We start from the raw sequence: 17,035 nt of genomic DNA, 5'->3' as shown, positions 1-17,035 counted from the left end.
AACAGAATTCAAAAGACACGTTTAACAGGATTAAATCACCCCAATTCATTCAGCAATGTATGAGCAAGAAGCTTGTGAAGATCTCAGATCCCAAACGAATTGGGCGCAGTTGTGTCATGTCATGTAAATGCTATCAAGCGACCATAGTTGGTTGGTTGGTTTGTTGTTATTTTCTGGTTTTCGTTTATGATCGGTTGAAAGCGAAATACGAAATCACCTACATTTTTTGCAATCTGATTAAACATGCATTTATCGTGTTTCTGATTAATTTAAACTAATGTTTGTGAAAAATAGGTCTTGTGAGTATGAATAGCGAGATGAGTCATTCATTTACAGGCGATATGTCACAGATTTGCACACCTGTACATGTTCCCTGCCTGGTATAGTTGGCCAGGGAAATATACGCACAACACACACATTATGAAAACCATTAACCATTAATTTCAAATCCACTTACACATAAACATTTCTGTTAATTAGTGTAAAGCAAAGACCTTTTCAGTGTGAGGCTCAACATAATCAGCAAGACTGACCTGCCATAGCACCATCTGTGGTAACATTTGTATTCTGGTCCAGTGCACTCAGTACTGGTGACTAAACTGTCTGCTCTTTCCAGAGTTCGCCGTCGACTCTGTCATCAGATCAGTGCAAAGTTCACCCCAAAGACAAGCTTTACAACAACTCACAGCAACAGTTTTTGCACCTTCACTGTTCACAGCATGGATCTGCATTGTGTCTTTCATGCTCCTAGTTTCGTGATTCCATCTTAGTTTCCCTCATTGTGCACTCATCAGATGACACAAACAGAAACTGTTCTGATTTGATGCTGGAGGAGCTTGTCCAGTTGAAGAGTGAGTGAGTGAGTATGGTTTTACGCCTCTTTTAACATTATTCCAGCAATATCACGACGGGGGGACACCAGAAACGGGCTGCACACATTGTACCCATGTGGGGAATCGGACGTGGGTCTTCGGAGTGACGAGCGAACGCTTTAACCATTAGGCTACCCCACCGCCCCGTCCAGTTGAAGAAGGCCAGGGGATCTGTGCGACAACTAGTTACTGTTTCCATCTTTACTACTTCATCTGTGCTCAGTGACTTCTCCCAACCCGTCAGGCAGACTCTTCTCGTGTCCAGCCTCAAGATTCAAAATGACATGTACACCCTTCAGGGTTTTATGCTTTGCAACTGTCTTGACGGAAGTGAGTACAGTGGATGAATTGAGAGATATTTCATCTTATACAACCCAATGACGTTGATGTTTAAGAATGTCAGTGCTTGAAAATCAAATGTTTAATTTTGGGGCAGATCTTGTGGATGGCGGGTGCTGCCGGTAAAGCAGGTCATGCTCACCCTTTTGCAAATGCCTGGTTTCGTCACTGATTGTCAGTGGTACATTCATACAAATTCACAGCTATTTTCTTTTTAAGAATAATGACAATTATTATGGATATACAACTTCTTTTATTCTGTGGAGGCGACGTTTCGACATAGGTTCTAATGTCGTTGTCAAGCAAGTATTTTCCTTTTGCTCCAAACAGAATTTGTTTGTGAGGACAGGCTGGTTATTGTTTTGCACTGACGTAATGTATTTACATCATATTCAGTTTTGAAGGTATATTAAATACCGGTGGACAAGTGTGATGACAAAGGTAAACAGGTTTCCCTAAATATTAGAAGTTTCCAGAAAACATCTTCTTTAACCAAACCTTACCAGCATTAGATTGTTTTCTTTTATGAAATGTGCGTTACGTGTGGCATAGTGTGTATTACCCAAATGACGCAATATCATAAGCAAATGTAATTTAATGAACCGGAAATATTGATTGATGTTTAACATCGCACTGAACAATGTTCCTGCTATATGGCGGCGGTCTGTAAATAATCGAGTCAGGACCACACAATCCAGTGATCAGCATCATGAGCATCGTTCTACGCAATTGTGATACGGTGACATGTGTCAACCAAGTCAGCGAGCCTGACCACCCGATGACATTAGTCGCCTCTTACGACAAGAATAAGACCAATTCTTACGCAATTCTTCTAACATGCCAGTTATTAAAGAGGAACAATTTTCATGGATAGACAACTTTATTGCAATAGAAGCGACGTTTCGGTGTAGATGCTAACGCCGTTTTCAAGCAAATGATGAAACATGAAATAATGGTGTTAGCATCTACACCGAAACGTCGCATCTATTACATCTACTACAATATTACATCTATTACAATAAAAAAATTGTAATAAGTGTTCCTCTTCATCGGACCAAATTCGAAATGCCACTTAAAGAAGTTATATGCCAATTATTGTCGACGAAAATCAGCGCAGACATGATCATGTCCAACATAACCAATCTTAACTGCTTGCCTGCAACCATGGTTGCCTTAAAACAAGACGAACTACATGAAATACGCAGTTTCGAAGAAATAGGTAACGAACATTTCAGTAACTTGTATAATATCTATTATTACGGTTTGGCATGTATCTTTCACACAACACCATTTATACAGCTGTGGTTTGTATAGATCCTGTTAGTGACAGTGTAGGATTTAACTAAAATGTTTGTTCATGTTAAAACATTTACGTTAACTTAGACGTGTACAACAGAACGTTTTACCCGAGGGAGAAGCATACAACCTATGTATCTTACCGCCATGTTAAATGTACAAACTATCATTTTATTTTGACGATCGATAAGCTCGCTACCGACTATATGACATGTAAACAAAATGTCGCCTGGCTCTCGACTGGATTTTCAAAATCAGTGAAACATATTCTGACAAGCTTAAAACTTAAAAATAGTTAATTATGTTTAAGCTGATTGTGCAAACCACACAATGTATAAAATAGCTTAATTAAAACGGTGAAAGTCGGTAAAATAAATGTGTACATAGTGAACCCCAAAACAGCTAATCGAACGGTTTTCCAACTCCGTGCACTGCATGCGTCATATTATGACGCCATACGATTGTTAGCGATACAGCTTCTCGGCAGTTTGGCAGTTACCGTTGCAGCGGATGATATTTTTTAAGTTGTCGACCTCTTGGGAGGGGTGACACGGAAATTTGTTAAAGCGTCATTGACCAATGAAATTAAAGTATTTTACATGAAGGTAAGATAGTTCTCTATAATATCACCATTCTATTTGTTCATCATTGCCGTGAAGTGTGTAATAATTGCGATGCCAGTGTTAATACTCTGAACTGTAAGTCTTTAAAGGTTATCTTGCCTTGTTTATCTTCATGCATGATCACATATACTTCATGTATTAAATTTTTGAGAAAAGTTAAAACAAAATTACCTTGAAAGGAATTAGAAAATGACCCATGGGTCAATTATATAAAATATCGCTTCAGTATTAAGAAGTATGTTTTGGGAAAATGGCACAATTCGTCAAAAAAATAATTATATGCCCCTCACCATCCAGTTTACAGAGGTGAATGAATGAATGGATGACTAGATGAATAAAAGGTTGACCATATATTTAGTCCAAAAGGGTTCTAGAATACCAGGTATCTAGAGATTGCATATGAATTGTTACACACACAACTCCCACTGTGCCAGTTCGAGGTCACTGCTGTCTGTTTCGCGGTCACTGTTATCTGCCAGTAAATGACGAGAAAGTGTGGCGTGTATTAACGCAATACTACCTCACCATCTGTGACTGTTGAATACATATATCAACCAATGGAATCGCTTGAGATAATTGCTCTGTTTTTGTTTTTTTCATATAACCGTCAAACATTCATTCTGATTCACAATCAAAGGTTGCAAAAGGTTTTGAATACTAGCGATGGCTTCCCAGTGGGCATCCCTCAACGAAGTAAAGACGAGGTATGTATGCAAATAGTCTTTCCTGTCGCTTGGAAAATAGTACATTTTGGATAAGTATCATAATGGTGATCATGCATGTTCCTGTCGCTGACAAGTAACTGTCTATTCTTCATTTCAGACAGACAGACAGACAGACAGACACTCATTGACCCATAGTACAAATAATATGCAAATATAAATAATACATACATGCTGAATACAGGGTAACGATTGAAATTCAAGATCAATTATTTGGTGGGTTTACTTCTTAGTTTGTTGTTACAGATATTTACCACAGATAAGTAGGACGTGGCGCTCGTCTTCAACATAGTTTAGGCCAACAGAGTGGCAGTAAAGGCATAGACGTTGATCATAGGGTGTATTTGTGTAGCGGCAGGTTTCCACTGCTAGTCTAAAGTTGTTAGAGGGGATCATGGTTATAACTTTATGTTGATACGGTAGGAGATCACAGGACATGCAGTTTTCAACTTTAAGGAATGATTTAAATTGTGAATAATATTTACATTCAGATGAAGTAAGGAGCGCCAGCTTGTCATAGAAGCAGTCATGAAAGACTGCTTGAAGATAGATATAAATGTTTTAGTGAGTGCGTGAGTATGGTTTTACGCCGCTTTTAGCATGATTCCAGCAATATCACGTCGGGGGATACCAGAAATGGGCTTCACACAATTTACCCATATGGGGAATCGAACTAGAGTCTTCGGCGTGACGAGCAAACGCTTTCACCACCAGGCTACCCCACCGCCCCTATAAATGTTTTAAAGCAGCCAATTTCTTGCGAGATTCATACAAACACAAAACCATACGGTAAAAGGATTATTCTTGTGTGTGATGCCAGGTAGATTTATTATCATTATCTAGAGATTTGAGCATTTGGTAGGCTTGATAAGGAAGTCTATGGTGTTGTAGCTGGATCAGTCTGCACAAATTTTGGTAATTATAGATGACGAATATAAGCTTTACTTGCTTGAGCTGCTAAACATATGTTGGGCTTTGGTCCATGACAGTTTAAGAGGGACCACAATCCCAAGATATCTAGATCTGTACATGTTCACAACTTCTGTTTGTTCACCATTTAGAAACCACTTTTCATAGGAACGGAGAGGACCACCATTTCTGGAAACAATAATTTTGGTTTTGTTCTTATTGACTTTCATTCCTGTCTCTGCACAGAACATTTCAACAATATTAATTTTCTTTCGAAGCCGTAATGCAGTGTCTCATACAGTTGAATATCATCAGCGAATAATAAAGAAAATACATCAGGGATATGAGTTGATATAAAGACATCTCTTCCATCTTCTTCCTCCAACATCTGAGGAAGTTTGTTTATGAATATAATAAATATCTGCGGACCCAGAGTGCACCCTTGGCGGGTTCCAATATTACATTTGAAATAGGATGATAAGCCTGAATCTGTTCTTACACAAGCACACAGTGTAGAATACTTGTTGATGATAAATTTAAGAAAATTTCCCTTTACACCGGTTTCTATCAAACTCTCAAAAAGTAATTTGTGATTGATATAGTCGAATGCCTTGGAAAAGTCAATAAATAGGCAATAGAAACTTCCATTTTTCTTTGACAGATATTTAGTAACCATAGCTAGCAGGGTGAAAATATGGTCTGTTGTTGAATAATCATGTCTGAATCCCGCTTCTGTAATTGTATCATTATTATCACAGCATTGTTTCAATCTATTATCAGCTATTGAGGCTAGAATCTTGGACAAGGGGTCGATCAATGGAATTCCTCAGTAGTTATTTGGATATGTTTTATCACCAGATTTATGCAAAGGACATATGATGGATTCACAAAATCACAAACAGGTTTTGCTTGAAATTTTGCAATCTGAGAAAAGAACCAAGTTCAATTCGGTCGCAATGTTTGATTTGTCTTTCTACTTCACTATCCCACATCACACAGCTCAACAAAAAGCTCAACACAGCATTCTTTCGTGAACGTGGTGATCATCGATAAAGATACATATCTATCTTCAGGGGGTTCTGGACAGTTTCTCAAATTTAAAGCAAATCTTGACTTTAATGAGAAAACAACTGTATGAAATTCAGTTCTTCCGTTGATAACAGTTGTGTACAATTTGGCAAGGCTTTAAGGCAAGGATCCTCCTTTAAGGAGCCCATCAGCCTCGACGTAGAGACTGTCAACAGGAGAAGTTCAAAATGATCCGAGACAAAGTCTTAGACCTTGGTGGTGGACAGAATCAAGAATTTTAAGGTTGCTTTTACAGGCTGCAACATATACGATAGAGCCACAATCAATTGCAAGTTTCGAACGGGCCAGTGACCGGTATAGATGTAGGAGGGTAGCTTGATCCCCTCCCCACTTAGAATTGGAAACGACTTTCATCAATTCAAGCGCCTCCAGGCATTTATTTTTTAGATATTTGATGTGCGGAACAAATGTTAAATGGGAGTCGTAAAAATTGGCCTAAGAACTTGACAACTTTGATGGGAGTGCCATTTAAAACTAGTTCTGGGTCTTTATGTGGCTTAAATTTTCTACAGAAATGTATGCAATTAGTTTTTTACTTAGAACATTTAAAGCCGTTTTCAAGACACCAATTATTTATTTTATTTAAACATAATTGCAGTTGCCGTTCAATAGTATGCATATTTTTACCATGACAAGAAATATTAAAATCATCCACAAAAAGTGATCCATTAATTGAATCACTTAAAACTTTAGATAAACTGTTGATCTTGATACTCAATAAAGTGACAGACAAAATACTGCCTTGTGGGACACCCTGATCCTGATCATAATGGTCAGACAGGGTTGAACCCATTCGGACTTGAAATTGCCTGCCTCTTAAAAACTGAGATAAAAAGAGGTAAACGACCCCTCAAACCGAAGTCATGTAAATCCTTCAAAATCCTCCATTCTTCCAGGTGGTATCGTATGCTTTCTCGAGATCAAAGAATATCGATACTGCATGTTGTTTATTTAATATAGCATTTTTAGCAAAGGATTCTAAACGTACCAAATGTCCAATGGTACTACGATTTTTCCTGAAACCACATTGAATATGTGTTATAAGGTTCTTGGTTTCAAGATAACATGTTAATGAATTGTTTACCATTCGTTCCATGGTTTTACAGACACAACTCGTTAAAGAGATTGGTCTGTAATAAGACGGATCAGTATGATCCCGGCAGGTTTTGGAATAGGGACTACAATGGCATTACGCCAAGAAGCTGGGACATTCCCTGAAGTCCATATTGAATCACAAATATTTAGCAGTGTTTCCAAACATGATTCGGGCAAATGCTTCAGGAGCTGATAGTGGATATCATCAGCCTCTGTTGCTGTATCATGAGCTTGCTCAAGGGCGGTATGTAGCTCATGTAGCGAAAATAATTAATTATAATCTTCACCATTAGGTCATCATGTACCAACCATTCAAATTCATTATAAAAGGAGGAATCGGTGAGTGCCAGATCTAGGACAGAATATGTTCCAGGTGCTGGATGTAGATATGTACTTGTGTCATCGATCAATATACACAGATTATTGTCTGAAATAAGTTCCTCAAGAATTTTCTTTTATTATTAGTATGGACACTTCCCCAAAGCGGTTTGTGTCCGTTCAGATCACCAATGATAATGCATGGCTTTGGAAGCTGGTCGTACAGATTCTGAAGATCTGATGGTCGAAGATTAGACGAAGGAGATATATATGTTACAGGGAATGTGTGAAACCAGGGACTTCACGTAATCCCTAAAAGAGTCAGTGATTTCATGAAATCCCTGTGACCCCCAGGGATTTCATGTATTCCCTAAAATTTCCAGGGATTTCATGAAATTACGGAAATATTAGCTCAGTGATTTCATGAAATCCCTGTAAGTCCTTATTGAAATAGAGAACACCAAATGTATAATGCGAGTACAGAGTATTTCCTGATAAAATTCATTTGTTGGGACAAGATAGAGTGTTATCATACAAGCTATTACACTTCAGTAGCACTTTAAAACATTTACATGTACAACGTATTGATTTACACTGGTTAGGACAACAGTTACATTTCTGGAAACCCTGACCACCACAATTCGACTCGAAAATCACAGCTGTGTGGAGAAACAGTTCTTTGTCCATTGTCACATCATTCGTAGAAAGAAGACGCTGAGGACAAACATGAAATATATGGTTTGAAAAATACCTTTTCCTTCCCAAACCCATATCCCAAAGCTCTTCTTCAACAGCGGGATGATGTATGTTCCAAGTTGTTTCTATGAATGGTCTAGTCTGTTTAAACTTAAACGTCTATTTTCAATAAAGAAAACAAAATGTTTGAAAAACCACGCTAATTTTTTAAATGCTATATCACAGTAAAATGTTGAGCCATTCCGTCCGGAATTATGAGAGGCACTTGTGCCACGATATACAGAGTATTAATATATGAATATTAAAAATGCAATAATATATGTACAAGTTACATTAAGAAGATATAAACGATACACCTGGACAAGCTAGAAGAAAACTAACTTTTCAACGTACCCAGATTTTAAAAACAAACATCTAAAAGACTTGTACATTTAGATAAAAGTTGCAATCGCTCATCAGCATACAAAGGACAATGCAATAAAACATGACACTCATCTTCAATAAAATCTTTACAGTTTCGATTCTAAGCGGCGCTACCGCACATCTAAACAAAGCTATTGCTTTTCTCATAGAGCGAGACATTACAATTAACATAAAAATCACTGCAAAAATCCACCTTTAAAGTACAGTACGTGTGTAACTTATTACCTCCCCTACCAGTTAAACTACCAACTTGTAAAAGGTCCTGTTTCCATTTATAAACGAATTCGCTAAAAACAACGTCTGTAACTTTTGAAACTACAAAAGGAATATTGATTTAATTATTAATCATAACAATAAGATGCACTAGTGTGATGCTGCGATAAGACATTGGGTCTCTCAGGTTGTCAGCTCCAGACTTAGGGGTAGGGGTAATGATCCCCTGGGCCCAGTTGGAGGTCACATGACCATGTAGAAAACAGTTTATGAAGATAATCTATACAGATGTCATTTGTCAAAACAGCAACTGGAATATTATCGAAACCCGGTAATTTCCCTCTCTTAGCTTGACTTAGTGTCATCAGTAAATAGTCAAAAGTTTTCAACTCCTAAGACCCAGGGGATGAAATGAGACTAAACAGTAAAGCCGTGAGAAAATTAACTTGGTATCTCGACTCAAGGTAGTAATTAGCAAAAAGTGTCATCGGTAAATTGTCAAAGTTTTCAACTCCAAAGAACTAAGGGATGAAATGAGACTAAACAGTAAAGTTTTAAGCTACAAACATTAATTTCACACATTCACTGATATCCTAACAGGGAATGTGTGTAATGGAACACCAATAAAATCAGTAATTTCATGAAATCCCTGGAAGACGAGTAACTTCTTTACTTCTCCACAAATGCCGTACACAGCCTTTGAAATAGCAAACGGGTTTAACTTGATTGGAAGAAAATCTGCAGCTTCAATTACAAGACATCGAGCCCAAGAGTCAATGTTAGAAGAAGTGTTTCCAGTAGATATATCTAAATCCTCTAAACGTCTTTTCTTTTCATTTCGAGATGAACCAGAACCTTGAAGTGCCATGATGAAAGGAAATAGATTCAGCACCCCTGCTCCTCGCCCAACATTGAGTGTCAACAAGGGCTGTGTCAATATGCACCAGATATCCAAGATGCTGATACCAGGGATGCAGGGGTGGTATACTCCAGAGAAAACGACACAAATGGCTAAATTTATCAACCTACCCAGTGTCAAACTGGTTCGGCCCGTGACAAGAAGTTGGAGACATACATCATCTGGAGGTCATTATCACCAGATTGGCCCATGAGCCACCGCCTTCTGGCATAGGACTCTAGGCCATTTAATATATCAATAATTTATACATTGAAAATTGAAACGACCAAAACCCAATAACAAAATTGTGCAAAAATACTCGCCATGCACAGGGCTTGGCGTGACCAGCATATTGATAGAATCGGGCCAATTCTACCACCCGTCTAGGTGAAGTAAGGGCCAAAGTGGTGAGTTGGGCAAAAGGAACACGTGTGGCTCCCAGTGCCCTCAACCACCAGAATCCCGTCCTCCACCGACACAGGGCCACAACCCACGGCAAACAGTTTGCCCAACTGGGTCTAAAGACCAGCAATTGGGTGCTGTTCACTCGCAGGAAGGCGACTTTTTGGGGCGTGTATAAACATGGGTCGTTTTTCGTTTTCGCCTTCGTGCGAAAAGGGTGGACATTTGCAACAATGGGTTCTGGTGTTTATACAAGAGCCTTAATCTCAGAGGAAGGTGACAACCACAAGACTTCATGTTCATTTTATTCATACATATGTATTTATAAAATATTTCACTTCTTAATTCTAATAATAACGTCCTTCTTAATCATTAAAATATGTTTAAAATATGTACAAAGTATCATCTAACATGCTAATCATCGTATCATTTTATAATATATTTCACTTAAAATATGTACAAAGTTCACTTCCACTGTCCTTCGTTATCATTAAAATATGAACAAAGTATCATCTAACATGCTAATTCAGTTTAAGAACATACGATGCACTGTCTGTATACTCATACACCGTCATCTGGTTGGAATCCAACTTCCACTTGAGTTCCTTCAGCTTTCTCTATACTTCTTTTTCTTTGGTGGGAGGCGTTGACCGGCGGTATATTGCATCAAGTTTATTTCCGTGGATTTCTGCTCTCTTAGAAGGAATAGCAGGAATTCTAACAAGTTTGGATGGGCCTTGCCAACCAACTTCTTCAACCGCCCATGCCAACCTTCAAGGTTGTTGTTTGTTCTTGGGCCCGTTGTGGCGTAATGCTGCACGGGCGTATCGAGGCGTAAGACTTTCTTGGCTTTCTCCACCTCGAAATAACCCCCGCCTAGTTCCGTCAATTTCCTGAATTGAGGTAAATTGACTTGAGTGCTGGCCTCCGTTTGACCACACACGTACGAGACGGTCTGATGTTTTTCTTTATTGATCAATACCGAACCGTACGCGGAGTTGCCCGTAAGTTTAGCCGTATCCCCGCAAATGGCTGCTGAGGGATCTCGGTCGGCTTCTCGTCTGGCTGAGCACACGTCCCGAACAAACTGCTGAAAACACGCGTTCGGGGTGTACTCGACAACTTGGTACACGCGATCGACCACCATGCCGTGCTGTAAATACCATTGCAACAGAGGGGTGGCGATCAGGATTTTCCGCGCCTTTAACCCGCCAATGAGCATACGGCGCGGTTTTGTACTCAAGTCGTTCTCCCTGATGTACTCCTGCATGTGTTTCCCGAGAACCTCGAAAGGAACTTCTGCATTGCAGAATAGGGGAGTCATTTCTTGGAAGTACTCCCCCGGGGAGAGATGAGTGCCGTGAGGGTTCTGTCCAGGCATCCAGTGATCGGGGACGTGAATGTCCACTTCCACCATACCGAAGAGTTCCCCCTTTTCCACAACGTTCAACATGTCCCGTTCGGAGACCTGCTTCCACCCTTTCTTTTGAGAAAAAGGTGGTTGTTGACCTCGGATACAGGACGAGAGCTGGGAATTAGTTTTACATTCGGCGCGAAAGTTACATTCCCACATTTCCACGACCGTGTAACCCAGATCGCGGATATAAGCAACGCGCGCTCTGGTTGCCTTTAATTTTTGTTCCAATCGTTCTCGTAATTTTTCCCGAGAGCGCGCTTTCGCCGTGAGGTGACAATGGTGGCCGTGGAAATAGCATCCATGAAACTCGTATACGGTCATAGAGCCGGGAATGAACCCATCCACCAAGTACGGCCCGACTCGTTTTTCCCGCCCCCAGTTTAACTTGTGCCGAATGTCCCGCCCTTCCTGCTCCCTCAACCAATCCATCCAGTCGTACATGCACGCATACCTGTCCCTGCGTTCCGGTTTGAATCGATTCTCGGCTCTCCTACGCACGAAAGGACCGGTGGGCATGGGCTGATCTATAGCCCACAAGTATAACGCGTTCGCGTCATACCCAACCACCCTTTTACACCGTTTGTCGGGATGGTCTCTAATCAACGTTTGATTGGCTTTGTGGTACCTCGTGAATATAATAGAAGGACCGCCGACCACGTTAGCCTTTACGGTGTGATAGAGGTCTTCGTTGCGTTTATCGAACAGAGCAAAGGAGACCCCTTTCTTTTGACTCTCTCGGAATAATTTCTGTCGGGCCACACCAGGTACCGACATAGTGGTTTTAAAGAGGTCGATACCGTCCTCGAAATAAAACCGCTGCATGGCTTGTACAGCTTCCACAAAGGGACCCACGTCCAGATTGTTATACCACTCGAGGAAATCTCGAAACGTGGACGTGCCTTCCAGTCTCCAAACTTCCTCGAGGTCGGCATAATTCTCCTCGATCGATTTCACACCATCGTCGAGGACGGACTTCTGTTTGAGACTGGAATACCATGCCTCGCCCAGAGGGGGAAGCCGAGTCTCGTTTAGCTTTTCCGGAGTGTCGAGATACTCATACGGGAAAAATCCCTTTTTCTCTTGCACTCCGAATGCTTTCAGAAACTGAGCATAACTCGTTCCGGGAGAGAGATATTGCGTGACGTCAAGAAATTTGAAACTTTGATTACTTTGACACAAGTAAGCATTGTTTTTCTTTACAGTGAAAGCCTGAGATTCTTTGTCGTCGAGAGAGAGATATTTGGGTAGTTTCTCCTTAATGGTATTCAGGTCGTAACGAGCTGAATTAAATCCGAGGACGGGGACTTGAGAACAGTACCCCAGAAGCTTCCCGCAGAGATCGCTCACGCGCTTTCCCCACTTAGCCTCGGGTGTAGAGTGTGCGCGAGTAGGTTTGCCATGGGCGGGGTGGTTGTCACCCTCCCCGACGTTGACATCATCATCATCATCATCATAATCGTCAACAGTCGTCTGGTCCTCCACAGGCAACGACTTTATCAACTCGCGCAAGCTTTCTAACACCTCTTTATATTTTTCTTTGGCTAGGTTGTTTACGGCTTTGCCTATTTCCGTCATGTATGCCAACATGGCAGCAATCAATCGATCCGGATCGGAATCGACGATGCAGTGTGGTGAAGTAAACCCTTCCACATTGGAACACACGCTGGCTGAGATGGGGTGGTGTTCTTGTGTCCATCTCAGTTTCTGGGTTCCGGTATTCATGGGTTTCTAAAAACACTCAAAATCGAATACCACGAACCACGGAAAATATCTGTCTCTAGCCTCGACGACGAAGTCGAACTCTTCCAGCTCGTCAAACACGGTCTTTGGGGTGTGGTGGAAACCACCCGGGAACCGCAAAGTCGTTTGACCTGTGCAACGACGTTGGTATGTGTTGCATTCGTTTTGGCGCCGGAAGAGACGTTCGCACGTGGGACACTGGTAGCGTTTACAATAGATGTTTATACTGGTAATGAGGGAGAGGTGATTTTCAAATTGATTTAAGTACATGTGGTCCTGATACACCCCTCTAGATTTATACACGGGCTGAGCTATTCCTGTTACGTCAAGAGTGAACACGCTCACATTCACACGGAAACAAGCTTCAAAGTGAGAGAGGAGAGAAGGGGGGAGACCCACGTACTCTTCGGGGCGAACCTTATTTAAGGATTGGAGATGATGGTCCCGACAGTACACGACCCACTGATAGTAAAGAGCTTTGGTAGGCTTTTCTAGTGATTGTCGAGCAGGAGGATCTCGATGCAGAGCTAGACACCGGAAAGCGCAAAGGTGATCATCATAAAACCGTTTTGGGAACTTGTTATAATCTAATGTTCTAATAGCTTTATGGTTTTTGATGTAATCGGGGAGAGGGACTGGAGGGTGGCCGAGCGGAAAATTTGTTCTGTAAATAAAGAAATTCACATTCGTAATCAAAACAGGTTTCCATTTGGTATCGGGGCGTTGTTAAATGAGAAAGGACATGACATCTTGGCTTTCTAGTCTCTGACGCAACCGTTCGAGATCCCTCAGCTCGGTGATATAGAGAGGACTAGTAAAGAGTGGATCGACAGCATAAGGATGGAAATAGCGATAGCGTCCCGTCTCCACGTGACGTAGGATGACACCGAACGCTAGATTCAATCTAAAACTCTAATTTAATGATTGATAGATATCCCTAGCACGTTCCATCAACTCACCTATCGAAAAGTTGTTGTTAAGGGGGAGGTTGTAGATAGAAAACACCTCCCCGGGTTGGTCTCGTGCGAGGATGTAGGGAGCGTCCAGGTCATAGGCTTCCTGGAGTCCGGGCTCCGTCACCTCACCAGTGCTCTCGTCTACCCATGGAGCGGGACCTTCTCCCCATGGGCGTGGTTGGAGCTCACTGCCAGCAGCAGCATCGGTATCCCTACTCCCGCCGGACTGCGATGGTAGGACGCGGTGTCCCTCTATCATCTGATGACGGTAGAGAGACAACCGATCCTCGAAACGCCTATGACACGCCCGGCAGGTACAACCATCCGATGCTGCGACGCGGGAAGACGAGGGAGCTGGTGATAGAGAAAAAAAAATCAATGTATGAATACTAAGTCTCATATAACAGCATCATTCACTCACTACGAGCTCTTATGCTTCACATAAAACTCATGACTAACACATGGTATAATACTTCCAAAGCGAATACATATAAACACATTCTATGATACTTCCAAAGCGAATACATATTAACACTATGACGAACTGAATTAATACATAATTCAGGGCTATCTAAAACCCTTAGCATATAAAATACTATTCAACATCTACCTCCACTAGCACGAGAGTTTCCCGCCCTTGCAGCCTGACCCGAGGATGTGGACGGTGTCGGCTGGCTTGTCCCTGAAATACAAAAACAATTTATTGAAAACATTCCCCGGCCGATGCTATCTACAAACACATCTCACTCACTCACACACACGCACACACATACACACACACATACATTGAAACCCTATGCGGTACGAACCTCGGTAATACTAACCATCGTACATGGATGAATAAAGTGACAGAGAGATATAATAGAGCTTACCCCCACTAACCGGTACTCCTCTCGAGGTAGACGGGCGTGCGTGAACATCTGTTTGCGTAGTTGTGCCTGTAAATATACATCATTATCTGTACATACTAAACTAAAACACACTCGAAAATACACGGAAGCAGCACATAGACAAGATTAATGTCGGAGATGAACATAAACTCACCAGAAGAATGAACGCGCCGAAAATGCACGCCCAGCTCACGGGGAGAAGGGAACACCTCGGGGCATTTCTGTATATAGAAGTAACATTTTTAAGCAAATAGCTCTCAATTATAGGGGAAGTTTGTCGCTATGTCGCTGTAACATTTAACTTTACTGATGATAACCACTGTGATACTATGTGAAAGTAACAATTGAAACTGTAGACAACATTGCTCACGTCTTTAAAATATACACCTTATGAAACAGTCGGTTAAAGACATAGGAAGATAATATCTCTACATATGATGAAATATATCTGATGATATTATAGCAGACAGAAGCGAGAACTTACACATAAATAATAAACACTACTCACGCTACATCGATATTCCGATAGACGTTGTTGCGACAAGGCACATTTGTGTTGCTTCAGTTTTTGATTTGAAGCAAAAGATTTTGTGCATGTAAAGCACACGTAGCGTTCTCCCCGGTGGACTGATCGCACATGGCGGCAAAGGTTATCTTTTCTATTAAAACCTTTCCCGCACTGTGGACAGGTAAATTGTCTGAAAGACATAACGTTTCTTTCAATTCACGCTAGAGATACAAAAATTGTTTCTACATGATTTCATAAACTTGGTCATGAAACTCATAATTACTATACTAACATATACCCTTTTATTGAAATCAAAACATTTGTTAGCTGTAGCATTCTCATTTATAAAAATTAAATAGTGAGACCTCATTAAGAAGTATACTTACGCGTTTGTTGAGTCCATGTTCAGACTGGTCACGTAAAAGTTGATGAATTCTCGCTCGTTGTTGAAACTGAAATGACACTCTGATATTCGGGTGGTGCTTATATAGCACGGTTCTGGCGAATGATTGACATATAGTAACTGATCATTCAACGCGCCCGTGTATCTCGCTAAGACATGACTGACGGGCTGGGATAGGGACCACCCATGTTTGCCCACACGGGAAAAGACATTGAACCTTTTCCTTCACAGCTCTCAGTTCACACACCAAATAGTACACACACCTGCCTGTTCCATTGACTGTTCAGTCATGCATGTCGTCCTCCTTGATTATGCTTTGTGAACTACGGTTTTTCAGTCTAATCTCGTTGCCTATAATCTGATGCTATCTACAACTGAATCTGGATTTAGTTATTTTCAAAAATGTCACTGATATTTTGCGAGTTCTTTTTTATTGGACTGAGGTATAACTATCTTTATTTTATACGAGCTAACATACGCATTTTGAAATGATGAGGTAGGAGGGTGTCACGTCCTAAATTTCTCAAATCTGTTCTCTGTCTGAACAGGGCACGCCAGAACTGTTTCAATAAGCAGATTCCTATTTCTATTTTCTTTCGTCTCTCTCCAAATGACGTGATTTTCATGGTATTATACGTGTGCTATATGATATTGATATGCTTCTATCTCTATCTAGCCTCTTTTTTTTTTCAAACATCTCGCTGTCTTGTAAAACTAAAACTGTATCCATTAGAGTTCATGGCTCAAAATCATTTATTTCTCATCACGCTATATTTGGATGGAAAAAAAACCTAGTATGAAATAACATATAAACCTACACCGACTTTCCATTACTTTGATGGTGTTATACTTGTACAGGACGCGTTCTGTATGAAATGTTTTTCAACTACATTTTACACAACTCGAAGATTCCGTCTCCGAACAGTGTTGACACAACCCGTCTCTATTGTGATACGATGTACTTTCAACACACACACACACCCCTGCATTCATCAAAACAGGTCGCACGCTCTGTCGAGCGCGGGCTATTTAAAACGACGGAGTCATGTCAGTTGTCAAGCGCGCTCAATTCAAAACCGGGCTGACGGGTACTGTCTGTCTGTCTATTCTAGGCAGCATGCTATACATAGCTCTATTCAGGACACTTTGCTTTTGTTTTTCGCTTAATGAAGAGTTTGCTGCCTTAAAACACCCACACCTTTCATTGAACTTTCCTGACCTGTGAC

The 17,035-nt window shown here is 40.9% G+C and overlaps 1 protein-coding gene across 1 annotated transcript; it reads right to left on the bottom strand.

Annotated features, from left to right (window-relative positions):
• Positions 1 to 14,793: 14,793 nt before the first annotated feature.
• On the bottom strand, positions 14,794 to 15,919 carry LOC124254230 (zinc finger protein 671-like). Its single transcript, XM_046688117.1, has 4 exons — positions 15,793 to 15,919; positions 15,407 to 15,596; positions 15,053 to 15,119; positions 14,794 to 14,946 (listed from the first exon to the last, which is right to left on the bottom strand). The coding sequence occupies exons 1-4, from the start codon at positions 15,807 to 15,809 to the stop codon at positions 14,828 to 14,830; spliced, it is 393 nt and encodes a 130-aa protein (XP_046544073.1). The 5' UTR covers positions 15,810 to 15,919; the 3' UTR covers positions 14,794 to 14,827.
• Between the last annotated feature and the right edge of the window lie 1,116 nt (positions 15,920 to 17,035).

This window comes from Haliotis rubra, unplaced genomic scaffold, assembly GCF_003918875.1.
Source record: "Haliotis rubra isolate DU_JTF1 unplaced genomic scaffold, ASM391887v1 Scf57, whole genome shotgun sequence".
In the NCBI taxonomy this organism is placed as follows: Eukaryota; Metazoa; Mollusca; class Gastropoda; order Lepetellida; family Haliotidae; genus Haliotis; species Haliotis rubra.
The sequence above is the reverse complement of the archived record's forward strand: the minus strand, read 5'-3'. Positions and strand labels throughout refer to the sequence as shown.